The sequence below is a fragment of the Chelonoidis abingdonii genome, chromosome 2 (genome assembly GCF_003597395.2).
Source record: "Chelonoidis abingdonii isolate Lonesome George chromosome 2, CheloAbing_2.0, whole genome shotgun sequence".
NCBI classification, from domain to species: Eukaryota; Metazoa; Chordata; order Testudines; family Testudinidae; genus Chelonoidis; species Chelonoidis abingdonii.
Genome location: NC_133770.1, coordinates 176,869,070 through 176,892,389, shown reverse-complemented (window position 1 = coordinate 176,892,389; position 23,320 = coordinate 176,869,070). Strand labels below are relative to the sequence as shown.

Sequence of the window (23,320 nt, the reverse complement as noted above, 5' to 3'; positions counted from 1 at the left end):
CAGGGAATGGGGACCCAATCCCACTCTGGAGCAGAAATGTGGGCACTTGTCGTTTTGAGTTGTCACAAAGAGGTCTATAGTTGGGGACTCCCACTGTTTGAATATATTCTGTAGTGCTCCAGTTTTGGGAAAATGTTCTGCTTAGTGCATCTGCAGTGATACGCTGTCAATGGGTCCCAGTATAGCCACTGTGGGTGGGAAAGGCACGGGTAGAGGCATCCAGGGATATCTGTACCAGTTCTGAGTTTCAGGTCCCAGGTGTTACAATGGACCTCCTCTGGCAGATGTATAGGGAGGTGAAGAATGATGGGAGTAGTAGATCTCTCCTTCATCCTCATTGTCCTCATCACTTGAAAAGGGAGGGAAAAATCTAGATGTTTTGTATGGAGCCTGCTGGAGTGAGGTCGATACCGAGGAGAGGACAGTCCAGCATTGAGGAGACTAGGAAATTCTTGTGGTGAAGGAATTGCAGCAGTACCAAGAGCAAAGGTATTGACGAAGGTGTTGGTGGTGGTACCGACATCTGGGGTGCAGTTGTTGGTGCCAGGGATAGGGCTCTGTGTACTGTGGAGACAGAAGGTGGGACCATAGCCTGCAGTGATGTTGAGCTGCTTGGTGCTGAGTGCTTCATCGGCTCCAATGGTACTGAGGCAGAGGGTTTCGCTTTCCCATTGCTACGCTTGTCCGAGCTAGCCTGCTTAGGGTCTTTGCTTATGAAGTGCCCACAATACTGGATGGTCTCTCAGAAGTGGAAGGTCCCGGTGCAGTTGGTACCGATAGGGGCTGCTGAGTTGGAGAATGGTGTTTCTTGGTGGATTCCTGAGGAGGGGAAGTCTGAGCCCACTTTTTAGTTGCCTTCTTGGTGGAGTGCTCTTTTGCCTGAGCCTGTAAAAGGGAGCCTCTGTCAAAGGCTGCTGTGAGAGACTGGCATCAGGGATCAGATGCGAGGTGCAGAGACTCCTCCATGATAAGGAGTTTCAATTGCGGGTCTCTTGCCTTCCTGGCTCAGGTTTTCAGGTTATGCCAGTGTGAGCACTTCTGCAGGATGGATGTCTTGCCAAGGCAGCGACACACTGTGAATGCCCGTCAGAGACTGGGATAGAGAGTCTGCATGTAAGGCAGTGTTTAAAACCAGGAGAGCCGGGCATGCCCCTCAGAGAAGGGCTTTCTCCCATGAGGGAGGACAATATGCTAATCTAAAGGTTCACTAACAACTGAAACTTATCCTAACATAAGAGAAAAAAGTTTTTTTTTTAAAAGAGAAATAAAATAAACAGTGAAGGAGAGGTAATTATAAACTAGCCAACAATGAACTATTCACTAAAAAACTAGACTAGCTAGGTTAAAGTACAGAGGCGCTGTTAAGTGCTCCAACTCAAGTCAAAGGCAGTAAAGGAGTGGGGATGGGGGTTACACAGCATTATGTAGCCACCTGAAGTGACGCGAGACGGGGACAGCACATGTGCGGCCCAACCAGGCACTGTTACTACAGATCTCCGATTACAGACAATCACCTGAACAGGAGCACCCACAGGGACACTCTTCAAAGAAGAACTGAGGGATTCAGGTTCCCACAGAAAGTTATGGGCAGATTTAGTGAGAAACTATGTATGAAGAGAAATTGCAGATTCTTCAGATTTCCTGAGAAGGCAGTTTCTGGCAGGAAGTTCTCTTGGCACACGTGCCTTTTTGCAGCAACACAGAGGAAAGGCACCCAACCATCCATACGAGACCACCACATTTTTCTGAGCCCTCATTAGCTCTCTATATATTCATTACACATTTATCTATTACTAAAACCAATACTGATGGACGGATGTCAAGGTTTTTCTACATAACCGGGCCTCCCAGACTTTCCGCTTGAGAAAGGACACCACCATCACTACTCTGATATGTTGATTTCAGTGAGAGTCCAGAAAACCCTACATTGCCAAATTTAATACAGCGCCAGCAATGGAATCACATAAAGCTGCAAGACATCAGACAATCAGAAACTTCTCAAAATCATAATCTCAGATAGTCTAATGTTTCCGAAAGACATGTCATTGAACCAGCTGCTAGAGATAGGAAGTTGAGTTTAACGTATCTGGTTTATTAGTAACATCCAAGACTTATTCTTAATATAAAGCACTTGCAGATTTCAGTCAATGGCTACAGAGAAAAGAGAGTCTTTTCAAAGAGGCACATTCTCCCTTTATTTTGCAAGCAGACAGATCTCCCATTAGTCTCAATGGATACTTGCACTATGAAGAGCATAATGTCTTTATACACACAGGCATAGCTTATTATGTGAACGTGTGTCAACAAGCTGACACTTCAGTACAGCCACCCTTCAACTAACCTAGGACTTGGGCTACCTAGGTTCAAGTCAGTGCTCTGCCACCGACTTTTAAAATGACATTGGACTAGTCCCTTCCCCTCTCCGTGTCTTAACTCCAGGCCTGAACAATGAGGATAGTAGTACATTGCCTCACAGAGCTTCTGTGATGGAAAATACGTTACAGATTGTCAGGTGCCCAGATAGTACGCTAATCGGGGCCTAAATACTTACAATCGAGAGCTAGGGCTGAGCTTTTGAAAATAATTCAAGAGGTATTTTCATAGAGTTTAAGGCCAAAAGGGACCCCCAAGTCATCTAGTCAGACCTCCTGTACGGCACAGGCCACCAGCACCAGCCAGTGCCCGCACTCTGACCCCAGCTGTCACATTACAGTACACAATTTAGGTATGATATTGCTGTTCTTTTATGATGATACTTCAAAAAATATATGCAGCACGTCCTTAACCTGTGGAATTTAATTGTCAAAAGGTATCATCGAGGAGCTTAGTAAGAATCAAAAAAAGTATTCAGTGTTTATATAGGTAAGGAGAGTATCCAGTTAAATTAGATAGCATACCCCGCCTTCCCCCCCTTTTTTTTAAAGAAGGGATATAAGTCCTGGTGATTCAGGGTATAAGCAGCTGACCACAGTTGCTAGCACATAACCTATTAAAGCAGCAGGTATTTGTCAGTGTCAGAGACAGGATAGTAAATAGACCACCGGTCTGATCCCACCTGGCACTCCCTATGTGATGTACCTCTCTCTTTGTGCTGAACAATTTAAGGTGTTCTCCTCAAGGACATTATTACTTTGCCAGCTTTCAGAATGCATGGTAGATTTTCTTCTTACAACAGGCAGGATTTTACTGAGGTTTACTTCTATCTTTTGGCTGGTAGCATTTTATAAACTCAGATGATCATAGCTAACATGTTATTGTGCAATTTGGATGGAGGGATCACCTTCTGCCACTTTGAAAGTCCAACGTTCAAATGCCTGAACAGAAAAATTTGGAGATTGTCTCTCCAGGCATGCATGCTTTTGTGATTAGAAAAGTTGCATTCAAACATTTACCTTACAACGTCTCAGAGCTGTCCTGGCTTTACTAACTCATTCCCCAAATCTCTCTGTGAACCTACCTACTTATTTAGCTTACAACCCAAAAATGCTAAGAAGCACATTAACATTTCAATTTTACAATTATCTACTGAATATCTAAAAGATTAGCTGAAAGGGGAAATCACCTTTTTGTCAATATAAAAAATGCAAGCCACTTCAATGGACAAAATTCATCAGAAAATGTGAGTAATGAGCAGTGATGAGGATTTTCTCTTCTTGCTAGTTTTACATTATATGCGATCTGATTTGATAGTATATGCTGAAAATTTGCTTATGACCAAATAAAAAAATAAAATAAAATAATAAAAAAATGAGGAAAGTGCTCTTTTTGCTGAAGCAGGATCTTCTACCACAGTGAGAATTTCAACGTACTTTTGTTGAATTAACAGAAATGTTAAAGCACAAACCCCCAATGGCACTGAAACTCAGACAGACCAGGACCTCCCAGTTGTTCCCAGATCATCCAAATATTTAGAAATAACAAGCAAGGAGGTTCCATTTAAGACCAAATTCAAATCATCTCTCTCACCTTGTTGTTCCCTCAATCTGTTATTAACAATGAGTATTTACAGATGTTTCATCCCAGAAAGATGCCAAACGGTCTAAAAGCCGATCTAAGTATATAGTATGCACCAAGATCTGCTACAGATAAAGCTGAATTCCACTTTCTATTCTGATCCTAGTGAGATCCCAGATTGGGACAGACGTTAACTGTCTCTTTGGAAGTAAAGTTTCTGCATGCACCTGAGTTTTCATGTACAATTTAACAATGGGACTAATCAAAACCCCACTGAAGTCAATGAGCTTTTCTATTGATTATAATGGGCTTTAGATGAAACCCAATATAACAGGAGTTTTGATATATTTGTATGTTGTCTTTTCTAAAAGGAACTGAAGATCACATGTAATCATGGTTAACAGCTAAATTCTTGTCTTGATGTTGCCTTTCTCACAAGGCCAGAATAATCCCTAGGACATGTTATTTTTGCATGATGTCACAATCACATTTAAGGAAAACATTTGAACCACTTAATTCAAAATCTCAGGGGTCAGTTCAGAAATAGTTTCTATAATACATTTTCTAATGCTTTAACCAGTCAAGTGTTAAATGTGTGCAGACAGGGGACTTCCAGCAAGTTCCTGGCAAGTCATAGATCTCTGAGTCAGGAAATTTTCTGTGTTAATCCAGTTTTTCTTTTTAATTAATCCCCATTTCACCTAGTTTTGCATCACTCTGCACAATGCCCCCCCCCTTGGTGTTTAGACTTTCCAAGTATCTGCAGGCATGCATTCTGTTCCCCCATACTTGTTGCTCACCTTAACTATATTTTTTTTTCTAGGTTTTTCCTTATAGATTAATCTGTGTTGTACTTTAGTCATTTTCTGTCACTTCTTTGATTTCCCACCTCTGTGTCTCTCTCTCTCTGGTAATGGATGTACCCAGAAATGAATGGTTCAATAGTTGCATGGCAATGGAGTATGTGAATAAAAATATCACCTTTAGTAGCCTTCTCCTCAGGGATGCAGTAGGCTTGGCAATAGTTTGGTAAGTGGGTAAATTCCTCAGTCATTCCCCGTCCCCTTGTGCTACAGCACATAGAGCCTCACAGAGCTCCAAATGGCCAGCCCCGGCCCTCCTAGCACAAGCGTCTCACCTTCTTCTTGCTGTCAGATAGTGAGTTTGTACTGGTTCTGGCATATTTAAGGCTTTTGATGCATGTGGGTGGGCAGAATTTGCTCGACATCCTTGATCCACAAATCACGGCCCTGATTCTGCAAAGTCTTATACACGTTTCACTTTAAGTACGAGTAGTTTCCTGCCTAGTCATAAAGTTAAGAGTGTGTGTGAACGCTTGCAGGATTTTGATCCATGTTTCCAATCTTCTAGGTTAGTCTGTATTATTTCTCTGGCCCAAGAGTGTTCAACAACTTTCTATCAGGTATTATCTGCAAATTTCATTGATGTACTCTAGACCTTCCACAGCCTATTAATGATGTTTTAAAACTCAAGTTTGTTTGCCAGGATTTGTTCTTCAGTCCCACACATTGCTTGTTTCTTTTGATGACACTATTCTCTGTATGTTTATGGATTGTCCTCTTATTTGTTTCATTATTTTACTAAGGACTGACGTTCAATTTAACTGAGTCACTCCTCCCCGATTATGTTTTTTTTCTTTTTAACTTCAGTACCCCATTTGCTTTCTCCCAATCTTTAGGTACCTACCCAATCAACAGTAACTTTTCAAAAAAGTAATTCTCAGTAGTTCTGTAAATTAGGGCTCATCTACCCACTGCACTAGATCACACTAGAGTGGCGTAAATTCTAGCAGGCACTAGTTTGGGGCACACTAGCTGGTATGATGTGTGGACCCTGCTGGCACACAATAAAAACTCCCTAGTGTGCATTAACATAGTACTGTTTGAAACAGGACTGCATTAATATGCACTAGGGAATTTTCACTGTGCACCAGCAGGGTCCACAAGGACCAGGTAATGCAAAACACCCTAACGTGCTGGAATTTGCACCGCTCTCGCATGGACAACCCCTTTGTGAGCTAATTCCTTAACACTCAAGATGCATAACATCTGGATGCACTGAGATGTGTATCTGAATTTTCCAAGGTGTCCTGCACCTATTATTTTTAATGAAGATCTACTTGTACATGCTTCTTGTCACTTCCTCATTTCCCAAGTTCTTTTAAATGGTAGATGAAAAGACTCCCAACAATCCCAGCCCATTCTTTTAGAGTCCTCATTAATCTTTATTAGGTATCTAGATGCTGATTCAGAAGGGATGTACAGATGCATACAGATAACTTTAAGAACGTGAGCAGTCCCAATGACACTCAAAGTCAGGCATATTCTTAAGTACGTTGCTGATTTTTTGGCCTTATAGAGGCCTCTCAGGGTATATCTAGGTCCTTTTACTAACTGGCTGAATTTTTCTCTAGTATTGCCATTAACCCGTACATCCTTATAAATACTCTTAACCCTTAAAACACTTTTTGCTATCATGAAGTGTGTGCGTGTGCATCTGCATGTGTGCTCTCTTCAAGTCTTATCTGACTATATGTTCGGGTGTGGTCCCCACAATGCTTTTCCATTTCCAGTAAAGTTTTTTTTGTACTCACTGTATCTTTGAACAGGTCCTTCTGAAGCCACTTCTTGTTCCTTATAATCTTCTTTTTCAGAGGAACCGCAGTCTGTTGTACCTTAATTATGGTATTGCAGCATTCCTAACCCCTCTTCCACACAAGTGGATTTTAATAATTTCTTCCATTGCACCTTGTTCATTAGGTTTCTTCATTTTCCCCAAATCTGCTTTCTTGAAATCTAATACTCTTGTACTACATTGGTTCATGACCCCTTTCCTCACCATGTTTAATTCAAGTAGCATGCAATCTCTTTCCCGTTATTCTTAGCCTCTCTGTCAGTAACATTCAGCATTCTTGTAGAAAGACTCAACTAAAAGCAAATGGCTTGGCTTAGGTTTTGAAGAGAACAACCAATCTCTTGTTACATAAAGCGACCAACATAATGACACTCTGAGGGATGTTTCTTACCTGAGCATAAAAGCTTCATAAATGTTGCAACCTAGCTGATGCAAATATAAAACCTCACATATCATGTAAAGAAGGTCATAAATTCTTCAAAAATAATGAATTCACAAAAAGTTCATGGTCATCTTGCTTTATTATCACTTTATTATTCTGAAGTTAGTGCAGGTCTAACAAACTGTACAATCATACCAGAAACTGTGACTATAAATGTAAATACTCAGCTTAGGTTAGATAACATATTTAGGAAAGCAACAGTGGTCCAGGTAACTGTTTAATACTCCCTCAATCAGCATATGCACTTAAAAAGTTTCAGATTTTCATTAAAATGCTCTTAATGCTAATTTAGCCACATATATAGGCATCAAATTGTTTCCTACAATATTTCACAGCTTATTATTGAAGCTCTATATTTTATTATTAAAGCATTTAACCGTATTGGCAAGATAAAGAATTTCCAGTGATTCATTAAAAATGTTTTGTGAATTCAAATGATGGCTTCTGTAAACCAGGCCAAAATAACTTTAAATACATAAACAGCAGATAATTATTAGCCGTTATTTGTTTAGTAGATCAGTAAAAAAAACAACCCCCTCCAAACTAACAGTCTATACTAACTAATAATTGTTTTAGTTTATGGCATCTTTATTTCCTGTACTTTACATTAAGTCACATCATGTGAGTCCTTAGGGTCAGTACAGAAGCAACAATACATACACAGCTTCTAGGATTACACACCTATGGCAGTAACAGCAGAATTTGTCTTTGGTCTGCTTAATCTCCACCCACTCACAACAGGAATTCAGTATTTCCCGATGAGAATGCTACAACCACGGAGGGATGGCAGACAGAGGGAGTAAGTCTAAAAGAAGAAGAAAAGGCAGGAGAGGAAGTGGGAAGGAAGCAGCAAAATCCAGTGGCCTACACTATACTATTGGTAGCTTATTTTTGACTATCTGAGAAGTTATTTGCTCTTCTGGACCTTAACCAATAAAGAATATTTGATTTAGTGAAGATTTAGATTATTTAAAATACTGCAGTGCTTGCGTTTACAATGCAGAGTAGTCACTAACTGTTAAGCGGCCACTGAAAAGCTAACCATACTGCTATATTTTGACTATATATTTAACCTTGACTTTCTGACTGAACTGGAATAGACAACACAGTATTGCCCTGCCCAGACGATCAGCTGAATTTAAAAAACACCAAGAAGTCAGATTTGTGAGCACTTGAAAACAATGGCAGAGAAATTACTTAAAGTGCTAAATTTTTTAAACAAGCAGCTCCTTCTCCAGCATACTATATTTGAATGTGTATTACAGCCATCTGCAGGTAGTAACATTTGCAGTACGCATCTGGATAGTTTATACAACATGCCAATATACAAATCCTTTCTCATCAGCATTCCTGTGTGTCCAGGGAGTTTCAAACTGATACACAGAACTATTCAGAAATGTCTAACATGCCCCATTTTCAAAATATATTTCTAACAAATGAAATATACTTTGCAGCACACAAATGAAGATTTCTCTATAAACATACAGCTGTAAAGAGGATTTTAGAGCAAAGTCCATCTAACCGCCTTGATACGATGAAAAACAATCGATAATTTTTTTTACGGTGGCATTTCTAATAATCTTTCTTAATTTGAAGGCTACACTACATGAATCACACCATTGCTTGCCAGTAAATTGAAACACCACTCCAATGAGTAAGTATTCTGCTGAGTGTTCAAAGGAAATGAAAACAGTCGGGAGTAATGGGAGTATGTTTATCTGTGTTCTTTTGTGGGATTACTTGTATTTTGCTGTTGTGTCTATGTTTTCATCATTGCCGAAGAAGCTTGAAAGCAGGTGAGCTGCAGGTGCATACTACTTTTAAATTTGTTTAGTAGCTCTTCTAATAACCTGTAAAAAAGAAAACATTGTATAACTTTGGTGGTTTAGAGTTTACAGATTTGGGGTGTTGCAAGTTAGGTTTATCCATTTATTTAGAAGGTAATTAATGTGGCATATATTCCAAGCTCTCTGACCTTGGACACATTAAGGAAGTAATATTTTTGTATACATTAAATAGTTAAGTTTCTCCAACATAGCATACCAGGAACAAATATGCACTACTACAAAAGCAGGTACTGTAGATGCACACCTATTTTTTATCTTTTTTTTAAACTACTTATTGTGGGTAATGCAAGGAAAATCTTACTCTTTTGTGTTCAACTTCCTTTAGTACTTTCTTACCCTCTGTGACAAAGTTCCTCCTCTACCTTGGTGGGTCCTGCACTTATTGGCAGATTTGCTCACTTTGTTTGTTTTTACTATTCAAGAGAATTATACAATCATAGCACATTTTATTTTAAGCAACATGATTAGGCTTACCAATACATTCAAGTGTATCGGATTTAGCCCACAGTCCTTAGATAAGCTCCTTCTCTAGTGTCTGACTCAGGAGATCTGGGAGTTTGGGGGGAAACCCGTGACTATTTTCTACCCCTGACGGACTCTACATCCAGCGTTCCAAGCCAGAAGACCTCTGGATTGCAGCATGTCTATAGTGCCTCCTGTAACAGCTGCATGACAGCTACAACTCCCTGGGCTACTTCCCCATGGCCTCCTCCAAACACCTTCTTTATCCTCACCACAGGACCTTCCTCCTGGTGTCTGATAACACTTGTACTCCCAGCAGCACACCCTCTCACTCTCAGCTCCTTGTGCCTCTTGCTCTCAGCTCCTCACAGGCACTTCCTCTCCCCTAGCTCCTCTCCCCCTGACTGGAGTGAGCTCCTTTTTAAACCCAGGTGCCCTGATTATTCTGCCTTGATTGGCTGCAAGTGATCTAATCAGCCTGTCTGGCTTAATTGGTTCTAGCAGGTTCCTGATTACTCCAGTGCAGCCCCTGCTCTAGTCACTCAGGGAACAGAAAACTACTCAGCCAGTGACTAGTATATTTGCCCTCTACCAGACTCCTGTACCACACTGGCCTGGGTCTGTCACATCTCCCACAGTATCATGTCAGACAACTGAATGCTCTGAAGTATTTTTACATCCTTTGGTAACAGATCCTGTATAAACCACTGTGAGAGACCGGATACTTGAACACAGAGACTTCTGATTCGTTTTAGTATGAAAATTCTTATAATTTTTCACAATACAGCAGGAAAATGACAAATTCCATTGCAGTGACACTAACAGACACATACTGGAAGCAGCAGCTTTCAGAGAATCAGTAGCGGAGCATCGGGAATGTTAGGACCAGATTGTGTTAACTTGCCACTTTTTCTTATACTCCCACAAGCTTGTTCTTTTAGAACGCATCACAAGGAGCCTGTTTTTATGTGGCTGAATAGGATGATAAAGGAAAATCTTACTTAAAGCTTTAGCAGTTATTTCTGTGTTCTCAAATACAAGGTAAACTTAAATCAGATCAAATGTTGGCACTGGTTTACAAATATATATATATAGCTGATGTTTAGATGTACAACAACCACGTTATACTTAACCTGCTGCATAATGGGACAGTAAAAATGATGTGCTCATGGAAGAACATAGCCTCAGAGGTTGTATTCTTTTGCCTTCATACAAATGCTATCTTCAAAAATAATTTTTCATTTAAAAGGTGACCTGCAAAAGAAAAAGTAGTCTTGCTTCTCCCAGTCTCCCCCCTTTTTTCCCCTTCTTATGGTCTAGGTCTAGTTAGACTGTAAACTCTTTTGGACAGAAAATGTTTCTCTCTGTGTGTCTGTATAGTGCCTATCACTCTGAAAACAAACAAAATAATGTTAGGTTTCAGAGTAGCTGCACAAAATAATGTGGTCTGAACTTTTTTTTTTGTTAAAAGTCTGGTTTGCTACTTAGGAAGACTCTATGATGCCTGGAGAACTAGTGAAATGGCAAGATCAAAAAAGTCAAGAGACTGAAAGCTGAACAGATGCAAGGTAATGAGATTTTCCATCAGGCTATTTAACATGCTTTATTGTTTATGTTAGCACCTACTGATCTCAAGATAATTATTTGTGTCACAGGTATGGCTAGAGGCCTCAGATGAGACTGGGGATCTCACTGCACTAGGCACCGTACATATATGTAATAAGAGACAGTTCCTCCATCAAAGAATTTACAGTCTAACATTAGAGAAAGGATGGGAGAAAGGAAGTATCATTACCCCCATTTCACAGATACAGAACTGAGACACAGAGAGATTAAGTGCCTTGTCCCAAGTCACACAGGAAATCTGTGGTAGAGCTGGGAATCGAAACCAGATCTCCTGAACAATAGTCGAGTGCCTTAACCACAAACCATCTTTCCTCTTCAGCTACAATGCATATGGAATATTTGTGACAGGGTATCTTTGTTAAAGATTCAGTGCTCCCATTGCTTTAACTAGATCACACTGAACATCTCAGAGTGACAAGAAATTCCTCCAGCAAAACCAGGGAAAATCAGAATTCCTATTTCTAAGGTAAAATTAAGCATTTTTGCGGGAGGGGGAAACCCCCAAACTTGGAGGTCTACATCAAAAGCAGCGAGAAACAGCAGCCTACACAATTTTATAAAATCCATTGCAGGCTTCCTTTAAGCAGCTGCCAATCATTTCCTTCCAAAAACAAATAATAGGTTGTGTGCTGTAAAATTAACAGGTGCTTGGCTTTCCTAAGGTCGGTGAGTGAAAACACAAATTAATACCCACTTCCCCAACAGCCCCTCTGGGAAAGGCTACTGAGGACATCCATCATTCACACGCAGGCTATATTTCAATATTACATGGAGTGTATTATTGGTAACACCAGCAGCTCTAAATCATTCCATAAAAAATACATTTAACATAATTATTTTTAACTGTGTCATGAATGGCATGGGGAGTTTACAGATGTAGTGGTAACATACCTGAGAAAATAATGTAAGGTATAGAACACATCCTTAGCTCTCTGGTCCTCAGAGCTGCCCTCTGAGTGGAGGTAGAGCTGTAAAAACTGTACAGTACTTTGTTTTTGAACCGCCCTCTGTAGTTCAGTGCACAGTGGTTGAAAACATACCAAGCTCTATGGGTTTGTCTGAAAGTTTAATTTCGATGAACTCCAATTGCAAAGGGGAACGTTCCTTAACCCCAAAGAGGCTCCTTTTTTATCTTCAGACCCTCCTGGAGAGCTGTGAAAGGTGGGGAGAGGTCTTGAGGCTTGTGGATGGCAGGAGCAAGGAGTAATTGTTGGATAAATGGATGGAGGCCCATTGCAAGGAGGCAGGGTTCACAAATTTTGTAGCTGTGCAAGCATCTTTTGCTTGTGTCTACAGAATATTGAACTAAGGTGATGTCTGAATGGATTCTGTGCAAATGTTTCACATGTCTTTGGTTTCAGTTTCATAGAACACAAACCAATATCAGGTTTGTTTTTCTGAGATGTGTGCACGTGTGTTTGTGTGTGTAAATACATTTGTTATGGGCTCAACATTGTAAAGTGCTGAGCACTCTGGCCCCAAACCAGCAAAGCACTAATAACATACGTCACCTTAAATGTGTGAATAGGCCCATTTATCACATGGCATTACTTGCACGCTTTAGTCTAAGTGCATACTTTAATTCTTTGCTAGACTGGGGTCACAGTGGCCATCATCTTCAGATCTGAATCCTTCTTGGTCAGTATCAAGGGCTCTTGTATAATACAATTAGATGATGGTATAAGTGGCTATTTTTAAAGAAGTTATTAGTTTTTAATTATATTCCAGAATCTAAGCTCTCATTTAGGAAAAAAATGAAGTTTCTAGGCCTTATAGTTGTGAAAAAACAGTGGAAATGAACACAGCAACATTTGCTTGAATTTGCTGACCGCCTGAAACAATAGGTGTGGAAACGTGAATCTGTCCATTCACCACAATGAGTGTTAACTCTGAAAGTTAATTATGACCATTTAAATGTCAGCACTATTTTTGATTTTAGTCTAAACATCAAGCTAACGTGCTTATCCACCATTGTATAGATACTGGTTTAGATGTAGCATGGCAGAATGCCTTTGTCAAGGGCTGCTGGGATGGGGAAAGAGGAATTAAATTTCTTCTTCTTCTGAATTTAAAGGAGCGCTACATTCCCCTCTTATTTAAAGCCTTTGGATTACAAAACCAAACAAAACTGTCTTCCAAGTTCCCCAAAACATCAATTGTCAAAGCTTCAGTTTTCCTCCCTGGCTATTTCTCCAATGCAGTTATTGGTATTCAACAGAATAAGACAATACAGCACACTGAAACTTGAAAATTAGCATGAAAAGCTATAATTGACTGTAATTCAAAAATGATACTGTATTGATTACACTGGACTAGGGAACAGAGCAGTGCAACATAAAGCCAAAGTTTCTGCTGTAAAATTTAGGTCTAACATCCCACACTGAATCAGGGCTTTGTCCTGAATCAGGGCTGCCATTCTGTGACTCACAAAAGTCAAATGCCATAACTTATTCTTCAGCACCACTCTCTTGCTACTGCACTAAAAAAAACAGTGCTCTTGCATGTGGTATTATAAATGTTAAAGAAAGTACACTTACTTTTTGTCTGCTCCACTTAAGAGTTGCGGCAGGGCTTCCAAAGCTTGCTTAAAACTTGAGCTGTAATGCAAACATATTTAATTTTAATTTAACTTTCTCTCACAGCCTCCCTCCGTATCTTCATGAATACATACTTCAATTTATGAAATGTTTTGATTGAGCTAAATTAATACATTATCAACTCAATACCTCAGTCTTATGTATAATTTGAACATAGCCAGCCATAGGCTCAGATAGACTTCTCGCCTGAAGAAATTCCACAGCCACTGAAAATACCTGATACCAGATAAACCCTGGAGACTGACAGGAAAAATATTCATGCTGAACACAGTTGTTGTGAGGGGCCATAGAGGAAGAGGCAGTCTCTGAAATAACCGGTCTTAGTCATTTATGGTCCTATAAATAATAGTTAACAATTTGAATTTCACCCAGAAGTGAACAGGAATAAAATGAAGAGTACGAAGTACAGATGTATATGCTCTCACTGACTTGCTGTACGTAAGAGACAGGCCATTCCAAGAGTCCTACACAGAGGGTGTTACAGTAGTCAAGTGCTAAGTTGACAGAGCTGTAGGTAACAGTGTCAAAATCTGCATTCAAGTGAGAAGGGTACATTTTGGCCAACAGAAGATGAATTAAGGTATTCCTGGCCATTATTTGTAGTGGGGAGTCCAGGAACCAGGAGGAACTTAATGAGACCCAGAGACTGTGAATCACTTTGTTTTGATTGCAACAAGCAGCATTTTCATCTTATCCAATCTGTGTTTATGCCAAACTGTTTTCATCCAGATACCTATCTCTGCCAGACACTTGGAGAGCAGGGAAGCAATACTCCCCAAATTAGGTGAAAAGATACTGCTCAAAATCTGATCATAAAAGTAACAATATTTCCCATTATCAGAGATGAGCTTAACAACAGAGTATTCAAAGTATGCCACTGTTTGAACTTAATTTGAAATAAAATTTCTTTAAACAAATATTTAAACTGTATTTAGTGGTTTTTTCATATTTATCAGGCATTTCATTTTAAATCAAGAGCACAAGTTACTTAGCATCTTACTTGCTTTCTGGCGTTAGGTATACGGCCACAGCATCTCTCAATGCATAAATTTCAAGCCTTGCCTAGAGACAGAATGTAACCATTGTTACAAATTTAAAACATTCTTTGGTTAATTAAACATATATGTCACAAAGCCTCTCGCCTGTTTTCAGAAGCAAAATACTTCTGCACACTGCAACTTTAAGCAGCCTTAACTTCAATAACTTGTTTCCTGTATTTCTGGTTACCACTCTGCCATGTCAGTTAAGAAGTGCTACAGGAACTATTACATATTTGTGAAATTGAAGCCAAATTGTTTATCCAATCACTATGTAATTGTCTCCAAACAAAGAGCGGTCTCCCAGTAACAGTACCAAAGTATGAACTCTGGTGCTCTTTTTTTGCTCTGAGATAGCACTTCCATGCTTTTCTACTTTTAGCTATTGCTTTCTACAGGGCAAGATTAGCACCTTACAGCACAGTTTGGCCAGAGAGGAAGAAAACACGAGAACAAAAATTGGTTAATACACATTTTAGTCTGGGTTTTGCTGCTGAATTAATTTTCTTCTTCAGATGAGGAAGTAGATGGTTCTGCTCCACTTGTCTCATCTGTCACTTCGCTGGGTATACAGGCTTGGGGATTTTACCTCAGCAATGTACCTGTTTGTCAATTTCCAGCTAAACAGGCTACGATGGAAAATGAAGTTTGGGTACATTTCTGAGGTAAAAGTGAATCAAGCAGGGTTTAAGAGATCTTCTTTGTTCTCATTGAAATAATTTCCATCATGGATTTTATGCGAAGATGGTAACACCATGACTTTGATCAATACTTAAAAATCCCATTTACACATTTCTTTCTCGAAATGAATTAAAGCCACAAACTTCATCATAATTCACAATCAGCTTTTGTTCAGCCCATTACAGAGATTTTGGTGGATCCAACCATAGGAAATGCAGAGACTGATCCAACTTAACCAAAGTTAATGTAACTACGTCAATTTTCTAATTAAGGTTTTTAAACTCTAACTTACATATTTATTTTCAACTGTAATGAAGGCTTTTGTTTGGGAATATCTTATACAAATATCATACATACACAGTTTTTATTTTTCCCTGCTATATAGGCAGCCAGCATAGATTTGTGAGTTAAGGGTGCAGGACTTCCTGGTAAGCATTAGGATTTAGCTGACCACCAATTTTATGTTAAGGAGAAATGTTTCTCTTGTAGGAAAATGACAAGCATAGATGGGCCGTCTCAACTTTCTTGAACATCTTGTAGGTTCTTTCAGGATGAATGGGTTAGGATTTTTGAGAGCGGGGTGCCTTAGGCGCTTTTAGACCCTGGTTCTGCCACCAATAAAATTTTGAGTTCTTGGGTTTTAACGTAACACTAAGTTGTGTAGTTATGTTTCAGTTTTAAGAGGCAAAAGCCCACTGTGGTAACGGCACATTATCAGGAGCCATAGTTTATGCCTAACATGAAGCACAAGGCTGGGGAGTGAGTGAAGCCTGGATATGTAGGGAGTGTCTGATCAGGAGAATGGCTGTTAAATACAGTTTGAGGCATCTTTCGTCAAAGCTCAGTTCTTTCCACAGGGAATGGGTATTTTTGAGTAGTTTGGTATGGTCCATATCCTACCGGTTTCGGTACAATCAATCTATCAATAGTGAGGGTTGATTATGGCCAGAATGGTAGAAAGGGAAATGCAACTGACAAATTTTTCTGCTGGAAGAGACAATTCTTTCAGTTATGGGTTCAGGGAGTGAGTTCAGTAAAAGGTGGGCTACTTATTCAACTCAAAAGTTAATTGTGCAGAGCCTTATTTACCAACCTTACCCGGTTGTGACAAGAAGTCCTTCAAACATGAATTCTCCCTCAAATGCTACTCTACCAGCAGTACTTGGAAAGTATTACAAATATATTTAAAATCAAAACTGTACATACGGTTTATAATATGGTGGGATTTAATATTTACATTTCCCCACACCAGATGCCAAGACTGCTGGAGAGAATATCAGATGGCAGCTGGTAGTTCCTGCAAGTCCTAGAGAGGCAGTATGTCAGAGAAAGTGCCTGTTGAGTCAAAGGGAGCTTTCTTTCTTCTTTAGATTTTTCTAGGACTAGTTCAAAGTAATGGAGCAATCAGAAGTGAGCAGGGCAGTGTTAAACTATCTGTCTTACCCACAGATTGGTAAAGTGCCACCTCTTCCATGGTATGAGTTCAAATCAGGCACTGCCACAATCTGAAAGACCCTGCCACACAGTATAGGTCATTTGTTTAAAAAAATCATAAGCTTGATTTAAAAACAAAAATCAAATATTTGAATATAGTCCTGAGACTTTGCCTTTAACAACATTATACAACTATTGTGAGTAAACTCCTCATCTCTCCAAAATCCTTTTTGGAAAATATGCACAATTAATGGTATGTAAACTACCAGAATGCTCATATATGCCAGTATGGAACACAAAGCTCCTTTGTATCAGACCACTGTGTATTACAACATATCACATTTCAGTCTCAAATATTTTCCTTCTCTCCTTGTCACATTTGTGAAATACCATATGTATTTAACACATTTACATGTAATTACATTTTAAATATACACTAGTTAATTCCACCCTTGTAATTTCACTAGGCTATGGAGTCTTCTGCTCCAATTAAGTTTAATTGCGAACTAAAAAACATAAATAGTCTATGGACCTCCTCTTTAAATGTTAAGTTGATAATACTCTACATTGTATCTTCAATACAAAGAGTGTAATATATTTTTAAAAATAAACCAATTTTTGTTAAGATTTTCAGTTACTTTAGAATTCTAAAATGAATCTGAAAGAACAGTAAGATGGGTGTTGGCTGCAGATTTCTATTTCTTTTATCTGCATCATTAAGCATGGGTTTTAAAAGCTAAACATACTTTTTAAATAGAAGACATGGAAGAACTGAAGTAAAACCTGAATATGAAGATATTTTAAGATGTACAATTAATTGACTGGACTACAAACAATTCACAGACCATATATAGCCTATTGGTATTCCTCAGTCAAAAGATTCAAAAGCATTGACTTAAAAGTTTTGTCTGGGTAAGAACTATTGGACCTGATTCTATGAAGAATGTGATTAAACCATGTATTCTATAAATATTTTACTAATGAAGCACCAGGGTTATAGTTATTTACAAAACCCTAAGAACTTACCCTTCCTTGAACCTTATTGGGAAACTTAATTTCACAAGAAAAGCACTCAAAATAATTTGTTAGAAACAATGGGCCAGCACACATTCCCGTCCACCTCTGTTTATTAAAATACTGTACTCTGTTCACAATTCATTTGCTCATTGTTAGTATTGGTTCATCTAATCTGAAATGGGAATGGCAAGATTTTTGATAAATGGTTCTTTAAGACTTTCTTTAATGGTAATTTTTGAAAGTGTTTCTGCAGTGATATCATTTTGCAGATATTTTGCAGCTATGCCTTCCTTTGGAGTCGCACAATACAGGAAATGTTTTTATTCTCTCTCCAAACAGTGAAATAATATACCACTACGACACATCACTACACTGGCCTTTCCACACTAATACCAACAGATCTAAAAACAAGCTATAAAAGAACAATTAAAAACATTATTAAAACCAAAATCTTTGCAGACAAAAATAAGAACACAATCAAAATATTTAATTGGCTGCTGTAAAATAATGGGTAAAAATATAACTTCTACAACAGCTGTTGCTTGCATTTGAATACAAACAGGCTATTATGCTACAGTCCAATAACAATGGGGAAATCTCTCTCTCTCACTTTCTAACTACAGTATTTCCAATTTTCACAACTCAGAAACAGAAACTCAAGAGTCTTTATCTACCTGTAAAGCTCCATTTTTACTGAACGATGATACACACTGCATCAGTCGACTTAGTTCTTCAGCAACAGATTCCACAAGCCTTGACAGTACTCGAGGCACTAATTCCTTAGAGATGGTGAATACCTGCCGGTTTTCAATAAGAGTTATGAATTGGGTATCTGCATAAATATTTATATTGCACCTTAGTATGGACATGGAGAGTTAACCTTGATTGCATTTTTCATTGCTTTTCCCAGAAGCACCTTATCTTCTTCTCACTGCTCAGCCAGTTTGTTCCACCTGTTATGGCTTGTCATAAACCTAGACTGAAAACTCTCTTGGACTGTCTTTTTTGTTACTTGCTTGTATAACACTGAGACCAACAGTGCCTGGATTCCCAATTAGGGTCCATAGTTGCTGCCATAATTCAATTTAATAATAATACAAGATCCATCTCCTAAGAAGCTTACAAATAGTAGAGTAATAAAACAAATAGATAGGCGCTGAAATGAGATCAAACAGTGTCAGAGACCTGAAGCTTGGCAAAAAAGCCGGGTTTAAGGAGAGATTTAAAGACAGCAAAAGACTGTTAGTGCACCGGAAGAGGGATAATGTTTCAGATAATTAGGAGAGAAAATTGGGCGGAACACTGGGCAAGAGGTGGGTAAGAGGAAATGAGATTGGCTCTATAGGTAGAGCAAAGTTGTGTTAAACCTTGATGATGAAAATGAGGAGCAGTGTGGATTACATGTGGAAAAGAGAGGGGAAAGAAAAAGGGATGGTGATTTGAGGAGGAAATGATGTGATCAGAGTCATGGGGAACGATGATGATTTTGGCTAGAAATTTCATTATTAATTTATTCAGATTTCTTAAAAAAACAAGCAAGCAAGCAACAACAAATGATTGGGTCACACTTTTGCTACAGGACCTTTGCTTTATGTTAAAGTCAGGAGCGTGTCTGATTTGACAATGAAAAACTGCTTTATAGAAATGCATAATCAGAAACACCAGTATGTGGATGAGTAAAACTCTCATATGAATTTAGGAACCAGACCCGATTTTTCACAATATATGTGAGAGTGATGTGTCATGAATCTCACAGACTAGACAAACAGTAAAATAACAGATTTGCACGACAGCCAAGGCATACTGACCACACATATGCTGGCTATCAGTCACTCAACTGCTACTTCAAATAATCATCTTGCTTTTAACTGCTTTGACCCACAAAAGCCAACAATTTTGGTCACATACAGAGAAAAACGGTAAAAGCAAAATGGGTGTTGCTGAGCAATACAACACAAGCATACCAAGAAAATGACCAAAGCCTTCTACTAAGGAGAAAGTATTTGTACCCACAATGGCTATTCTCAACGTTACTTGACAGAACTCAGGAAAAAAATTCTCAGTCATAGTAGATTACCACATTTTTGCAAAAACCATACTTATTTTGGTTTCAGTTTAAATTTGACTTTTTAGTTAAAGTAACAATTTTTTTCACCTCAGAACCTGCCTATTGCACAGTTGACGGTTAACTAGTGTTTAAACTACAAAAATTAGCAGTGTTGCTGGCAAAATCTAAGACTGAGCCAGACTGGCAAAATTTCAGCAGAACACAGTGTTACTCTTGTGGAAATTGTAAAATTTCACACCAATGATCAAATTCACATACTTCTGCAAGTACTTGCGAAAATGTCATTTCACACATAGAAATTCATGAGGCAAAACTTAACATGGGAAAATCAGCTAGCATCCAATTCAATAGGGTATTTATGCATGTCCTAATTTTAAGCACGAGTAGTCCAATTGAAGTCAATGAGACAACAAACTTTTTAAAGTTAGCTATATGTGTAACTCCCTGGCTGAATCAGGACTTTAAATCATCATACTTACTTAAAAGAATACAGCCAAGTTAAAAATCATTTTTAAAATGTCCTTACTTATGTTTATTAAAAACAATTTAGATTATTTTAACTGAATTTAAAAGAAAAATCTAACATTTTGTTTGTTTCTTTCATGTAATTTACTCATCCTGGAAAATGAAAAACAGACTAATCATTTTCACTGTGGTTTATAGTTATGTTAACTCCTTCAGGTAACATAACGTAACTCAGGTACTGGCACAATGCTGCAGTATTTGTGCTACATATACTGAAGGAAAACACCTGCATCAAAGCAAAAATCTGTTTTAATTGGAATTCCAAAAGCCATAAAAATATTTCAAGTAGCATTAGTGTCTCTAATTAAAGAAAATATTAAAAGGAGCCTAAAATGCTCAAAAGCCAATTTTAAGCAAGTAAAAGAGGGTCTAAAGACAGAACAGTGTTATCTGTGCTATGTGAAAGAATGGTTTTGGTAATACTAATGAGAAAATACATTTTGTGATGGCGAGGGATGGGATTATTTAGAACAGGTGCTATAGCTTAAGTACTGTAGAAAATTGCTGCAATAGTCTATTTACACTTAGGTGTTGTGACAAAGTTCCTCCTCTGGCTTGGTGGGTCCTGCGCTTATTGGCAGATTTGCTCACCTCAGTGATCTTCCCCACAGTCTGGATCAACTCCTCCTGTGTCTGATCAGGAGTTGGGAGGTTTGGGGGGAACCCGGGCCCACCCTCTACTCTGGGTTCCAGCCAGGCCTTGTGATGCAGCGTTCTATAGTGCCTCCCTTAACAGCTGCATGACAGCTACACCTCCCTGGGCTACTTCCCCATGGCCTCCCTGCAAATGCCTTCTTATCCTCACCACAGGACCTTCCTCCCGGTGTCTGTTAACGCTTTGTACTCCTTAGTCCTCCAGCAGCACACCCTCTCACTCTCCAGCTCCTTGTCTCTTGCTCCCAGCTCCTCACACGCACTTCCTCTCCTCTGGCTCCTCCCCACCTGACTGGAGTGAGCTCCTTTTAAACCCAGGTGCCCTGATGCCTGCTTTGATTGGCTGCAGGTGTTCTAATCAGCCTGTCTGCCTTAATTGGTTCTGCAAGTTCTTATACTCTAGTGCAGCCCCTGCTCCAGTCACTCAGGAACAGAAAACTACTCACCCAGTGACCAGTATAAGCAGCAGAGAATCCTGTGGCACCTTATAGACTAACAGATGTTTTGGAGCACGAGCTTTCGTGGGTGAATACCCACTTCGTCAGATGAATGTAGTGGAAATTCCAGGGGCAGTATATATATGCAAGCAAGCAAGCTAGAGATAACGAAGTTAGTTCAATCAGGAGGGATGAGGCCCTGTTCTAGCAGTTGAGGTGTGAAAACCAAGGAGGAGAAACTGGTTCTGTGGTTGGCAAGCCATTCACAGTCTTTGTTCACCCTGAGCTTATGGTGTCAATTTGCAGATATTGAAGCTGAACAGTTTCTCTTTGAAGTCTGGTCCTGAATTTTTTGCTGCAGGATGGCCACCTTAAGTCTGCTATAGTGTGGCCAGGGAGGTTGAAGTGCTCTCCTACGGTTTGTGTATATTGCCATTCCTAATATCTGATTGTGTCCATTTATCCTTTTCCGTAGAGACTGTCCAGTTTGGCCGATGAACATAGCAGAGGGCATTGCTGGCATATGATGGTGTATATACATTGGTGGACGTGCAGGTGAATGAACGGTGATGGTGTTGGCTGATCTGGTTAGGTCCTGTGATGGTGTCGCCGGTGTAGATATGTGGCAGAGTTGGCATCGGGGTTTGTTGCATGGATTGGTTCCTGAGCTAGAGCTACTATGGTGCGGTGTGCAGTTGCTGGTGAGAATACGTTTCAGGTTGTCAGGTTGTCTGTGGGCAAGGATTGGCCTGCCACCCAAGACCCGTGAAAGTGTGGGATCATTGTCCAGGATGGGTTGTAGATCCCTGATGATGCGTTGGAGGGGTTTTAGCTGGGGGCTGTATGTGATGGCCAGTGGAGTCAAACCACTGCAGCTCTGCAAATAATTATTTCAATTTTCATCATTATTTCTCGCTTACTTTTTTAACATACAGTCCTCCTCTCTGTTGTAAGTCATGGCCCATTTTGGGAGTTCAGACGCTACATATCCACAGTTCCCAAACTGGGGATAGTGCCCTCAGCAGATGGGGTCGTGGGTCCAACAGGTCAGATTCGGCTCGCAATCTGACGCTGTCTATTCCCAAACATGTCCAGACTTGCTCCACAAGTGCCACACCAAGAGACCGTTATTTTGATCTACAAAATGGTGACCTCCACAAAGTGTGACCTTAGACCTCCGATGTGTGCAAGGTCACTCTGTGCAGAGATCACCATTTTGCAAAACAGCAACTTCCTGGCATACTATTTGTGGAACAGGTCCAGACACATTCGCTGTATGGAGGTGGTTGTATGGACATCATTTAACCATTTGCACCATCTGGCTGTGCCAGCATCCAGGGGAGAGAGATTTGAATCCAGAAGACACTTATCTATGAGCAGCAGTTTTACCACAAGAGCATCCTCTCTGCTTGAGCCAGTAGGAGTCTGTGCTAGATTATTCTGAGATGGGAATCTGCAGTGGCTTGTAAGCTCCTTAAGGCAGGGCTCATATCTTCTTTTATGCCACCCTAAGTATCCTGTTAGTACTCAATAAAGAATCGTTGTAAATTGCTGTCTCTTTGCTGTAAGTTACTGGCTGACAATGAAATTATTTGGCCTCCCAGACAGGTGATGACTGAGTATCTCAACAAGATGGAGTAATAATGGTTTGCATCCTTTTTCCTTGACCTTGGAACATTATAAAGTATGATTGGGTGTGAAACCTGTTTGCAAGCATCAAGCCATGGATTTGCCAGTAGCTGAAATTGAACAGCTCATTGAAATTTCCTGTGATTGATTCTTGGGAGGAACATATGCCCAATTTTCTCTCCAAGAGTTGTGGGTTCACCATCAAGAATGAATATTCTGCACTCTCAACACATGCATTGAAACTGATGGTGCCAT

The 23,320-nt window shown here is 39.5% G+C and overlaps 1 protein-coding gene across 1 annotated transcript in view; it reads right to left on the bottom strand.

Annotated features, from left to right (window-relative positions):
* Window positions 1–7,118: 7,118 nt before the first annotated feature.
* EXOC2 (exocyst complex component 2) overlaps window positions 7,119–23,320 on the bottom strand; it is a 195,337-nt gene continuing 179,135 nt past the window's right edge. Inside the window, exons 25-28 of the mRNA XM_032798411.2 lie at window positions 18,427–18,549; window positions 14,584–14,645; window positions 13,524–13,583; window positions 7,119–8,901 (exon numbers count right to left, since the gene is read on the bottom strand). Coding sequence (XP_032654302.1) covers window positions 8,811–8,901; window positions 13,524–13,583; window positions 14,584–14,645; window positions 18,427–18,549 — 336 coding nt within the window. The 3' untranslated portion in view covers window positions 7,119–8,810. The remainder of the gene's footprint in view (window positions 8,902–13,523; window positions 13,584–14,583; window positions 14,646–18,426; window positions 18,550–23,320) is intronic.